This window comes from Bidens hawaiensis, unplaced genomic scaffold (assembly GCF_021521415.1).
Source record: "Bidens hawaiensis isolate Kalapana, Puna unplaced genomic scaffold, B.hawaiensis_p1.1 tig00011635_1, whole genome shotgun sequence".
NCBI classification, from domain to species: domain Eukaryota; kingdom Viridiplantae; phylum Streptophyta; class Magnoliopsida; order Asterales; family Asteraceae; genus Bidens; species Bidens hawaiensis.
This window is the reverse complement of record NW_027491913.1, coordinates 69491-73274: the sequence shown is the minus strand read 5'-3', so window position 1 is coordinate 73274 and position 3784 is coordinate 69491. Positions and strand designations below refer to the sequence as shown.

General features: G+C 35.0%; 1 protein-coding gene across 1 annotated transcript; it reads left to right on the top strand.

Moving 5' to 3' along the window:
* The first annotated feature begins 280 nt into the window (after positions 1 to 280).
* LOC143538486 (WD repeat-containing protein 55-like) lies at positions 281 to 3487 on the top strand. The gene is made up of 15 exons (XM_077032041.1): positions 281 to 433; positions 543 to 575; positions 1139 to 1203; positions 1323 to 1410; positions 1488 to 1560; positions 1657 to 1763; positions 1847 to 1889; positions 1971 to 2027; positions 2183 to 2259; positions 2369 to 2417; positions 2547 to 2593; positions 2672 to 2745; positions 2921 to 2976; positions 3046 to 3169; positions 3359 to 3487. The coding sequence occupies exons 1-15, from the start codon at positions 339 to 341 to the stop codon at positions 3427 to 3429; spliced, it is 1059 nt and encodes a 352-aa protein (XP_076888156.1). The 5' UTR covers positions 281 to 338; the 3' UTR covers positions 3430 to 3487.
* The last annotated feature ends 297 nt before the right edge of the window (positions 3488 to 3784 follow it).

The following is a 3784-nucleotide window of genomic DNA, read 5'->3' as shown; positions in this document are numbered from 1 at the left end:
TTTTTTAAGTTGAGATTATTAGATTATTATTTAAGAGAATTAAAAGTAATGGGTTGAAAATATAAAAACAAATACGGTGAGCAACCTATAAATAATACATAATTTTAGGGTTTAGGGTTTACGATACTGCAAGCCTCTTCAAGGTAATAAGCTGCTCTAACTCAATCGTTCATACTAATCGTAAATTAACGCTTAATTTAATCAAACTGCACTCGCATAATCGGTTTATATGATTCAATTAAGAATCATCACTCATATCTACCAATTCGATTGATTATTTACATCAATTTATGTAGATTAAGTTGAACAACATATAGTGTATTGTAGTGTTGATCCGGATGGAGATTGATTTGAAGAATACAGCATTCGACCTCGATTTTCATCCCTCGAACCAGCTTGTCGCTGCCGGTTTAATCACCGGCAACCTTTTCGTGTAAGTCTTCCCTTAATATGTTATTATTATTAATTTCAAATTATTAATGTGCATATACCAAGCTCTTAAAACTGTTATCTAACTAATATTCTGTATGTATACCTTGCAGATACCGTTATGCTGAAGATTCCGAACCGCAAAGGTTAGTCTATATGATACCATGATCAGACATACAATTTGGGGCTGTAAACGAGCCAAGCCCGAGCTTGACCAGCCTCGGCTCGGCTCGATTTTACTTGCAAGGGCTCGAGCTCGGGTCGTCAATTTTTTTTCGAGCTTGTCTCGTCAATTAACATTCATTTTTTATTATTCTATATATTTTGCGAAAACTTTTAACGAGTCTAAGCTCAGATTGAGCTCATCTAGTAGCCAAAGCTGGGCTCAAGCTTGGCTGTGAAGTGTTAAATACATACAAGTCCAATCTAAGTAAAAGTTAACTTAAAAATACATTAGGCTCGTTAAGGCTCCATGAGCCTAAGTGAGGTTTCCCATACAAGTCTCGAGCTCGATAACTATGCGAGCTTTATTTGAGGCTCGCGCTTGGCTTGGGCTCAAAAAAGCTTGGCTAATTTCGAGCTTTTTATTGATCTGAGATCGAGTAGCTCGTGAACAACTCGGCTCGTTTGCACCCCTACATACATATCTACGTGAGAAAATTGTTTGATTTTGCTAAATTTGGATTTTCTTTGTTTACTATTATTTTAGGGTTTTGAGGGTTCGTGCTCACCGTGAATCATGTAGAGCTGTTAGATTTATCAATGAAGGGCGTGGTAATTGACTTCATCGTTTATATGTTATATAAAACTGTTTGAAATATTGTTTACTGACTTCATTAATTCTGCCAATGAAGAGGTTAATGTTGTTTTATGTTTGCTATGCTTATTATCAGTAGTCCTCACGGGTTCTCCAGACTGTTCTATCGTGGCTACTGATGTTGAAACCGGATCTCCAGTTGCTCGTCTTGAAAACTCACATGAGTAGGTGTTGTTATTTTATAATTTTGGTTATTATTAAGAATTGATCTTTTTGTGTATAATGATTATCTGTGTTGCAGGAGTGCTGTTAACCGTTTAGTTAATCTCACAGAAACAACAATTGCTTCTGGAGGCGATGAAGGGTGCATAAAGGTTTCTTACTTGTTATATTTGTTTCAACGGCTGCTTAAAGTTCTGGTTTTTGTTTGCAATTCTACCCCTCCATGTGTGACCATAAATCCGTTGTAGGTATGGGATACTAGACAACAATCCTGCTGCAATTCGTTTCAAGTTCATAATGAGCACATTACTGATATGACATTTGAACCCGATTCCATGAAACTTTTGGGAACAAGGTATTTCTTTATTTTTTCTTTTTGTGTAAACTTCTATTGTTGGAGATACTAATTTTTGACATTAGTAAATCTAACTTGTGTAGTGGAGATGGCAGTCTATCTGTTTGTAATCTGCGAAGTAACAAGGTATGCGTTTAATATAATACAATAATTTATTTTTGTATTACATTTGTTTGACCATATATTTAAATTTACTTGTTTATACAGGTTCAAACAAAATCAGAGTTCTCTGAAGACGAGCTACTGTCAATAGTGATAATGAAGGTATGTTTATGATGTAAACTATTCAATGCTCGCAACAGCAGTTAGAAATAGGCCTCATTCTGACAAGGAACAATTGGTTATTACTTATTAGAAATTTGATATCATGTTGTTTTCGGAATTTGCAAGTAACTTGTGTCTCTTGGTTAAATACTCAGAACGGTCGAAAAGTTATATGTGGGACTGAAGGTGGAAACATGCTATTATACTCGTGGGGATTTTTCAAGGATTGCAGGTAATATTTGATGCGTTATAGTATGTTTTAAGAAATATGAAGTTTCTGTTAAGTGGAAAATATTACTGGTTTTGTGGGAAATGCTTGCTTAATCTATTTATAATTCCAGTGATCGCTTTACGGCTTTTACCCCAAACCCTGTGAACGCCTTGTTAAAGGTTAGTTATTTACAGCTTTATTTTGGTTAAAAGTTAACATCAGTCCATCACAATTAAAAACTTGCATATGATATACCCATTTATGTTTAAGTTACAAAAGACTGATTTGCCCCTTGCCATATTTTTTAGCTTGATGAAGAGAGGGTTATTGCTGGAACTGACAATGGTCTCATCAGGTGAGAAGGATTCTGTAGTTGTCTTGCTGATTCAATGCCTATATAAGTTTTGAACCTTTTTTTTTGCAATGTGTTTAGTTTGGTAGGTATATTACCCAACAGAATAATTCAACCAATTGCTGAGCACTCGGAGTATCCTGTTGAAGGCCTCGGTATGTCTCATTTGTACTTTTGTAGTATGGATACACACACACACAAAATCTTGTCTCTCATCTTTGTTTTGTTCTTGTTCTGTTCCTGTTGCAGTCTTTGGTATGTCTCATTTGTACTTTTGTAGTATGAATACGCACAATCTTGTCTCTGATCTGTGTTTTGTTCTTGTTTTAGCATTTTCTCATGATAGAAAGTTTCTCGGAAGCATATCACATGATTCGATATTGAAGGTGTGTTTTTTGCATTCCTATGTTTTTCTCATGATTGGGGAAGTTTTACATCATCGTTTTCGTTTGTAGATGTGGGATATTGATAGTTTAATTCAAGATTCTGGAAAGAAAGTAGCCGGAAAAAAGTTTTCTGACAGTGATGATGATGACATGGATATGGATACCGATAATATTCCTCCAAAATCTTCAAAAGGTAGTGTGTTTTCTTTGACAATGAGGTTGCAGCCAAATATTTTACAAGCTTACGCTCTTTTAGAAAAATATAAACACAAGAGTGTAATTGTATACACCTTGGCACAACTTTTAATATATATTCGCTTTCTGTTCGTATGTTGCGACACGTGTATTCAACTTCTAGTAATTTGCTTTTATGTTTCTATAGGTACCAAGAGGAAAAACAACACAAGAGCTCACGGCCTCGATACAACAAGTGATTTCTTTGCAGATTTATAGTTTATGTTAACGTGAATGTGCGAAAAAAGTACATCCTTCCAAAACCGAGACCATATTGCAAACTGTTTGTGACTTCGGATTGCCTTTTTTTTATTTTTATCATAATTATTAAAATGGATTGCTTGCATAGTCTCTTTTAATTTTGTTCTGCATTGTATTCTTTTGGTTATTTTAAATGCTTAGTGGCTGACACATTTTTTGTTGAATTGCATTTTTGACATAACATTTGGATAGCAATATGGGTTGATTGTAATATACGGGTCGAGTTAGGTAAATGGATCTGGGTACTTGAATTAGAAGAATTTTCGTGGACACTTCAAAAAGGGGGTGGTGATTTGTTTCTGGTTCAGGCTGG

Bases quoted from the DNA above. Each gene is read 5' to 3' on its own strand.
- LOC143538486 (XM_077032041.1), top strand. From the start codon at position 339: ATGGAGATTGATTTGAAGAATACAGCATTCGACCTCGATTTTCATCCC. The intron at 1,561-1,656 runs GTTTCTTACTTG...AATCCGTTGTAG, and splicing joins GCGATGAAGGGTGCATAAAG to GTATGGGATACTAGACAACA. The intron at 2,260-2,368 runs GTAATATTTGAT...TTATAATTCCAG, and splicing joins GGATTTTTCAAGGATTGCAG to TGATCGCTTTACGGCTTTTA.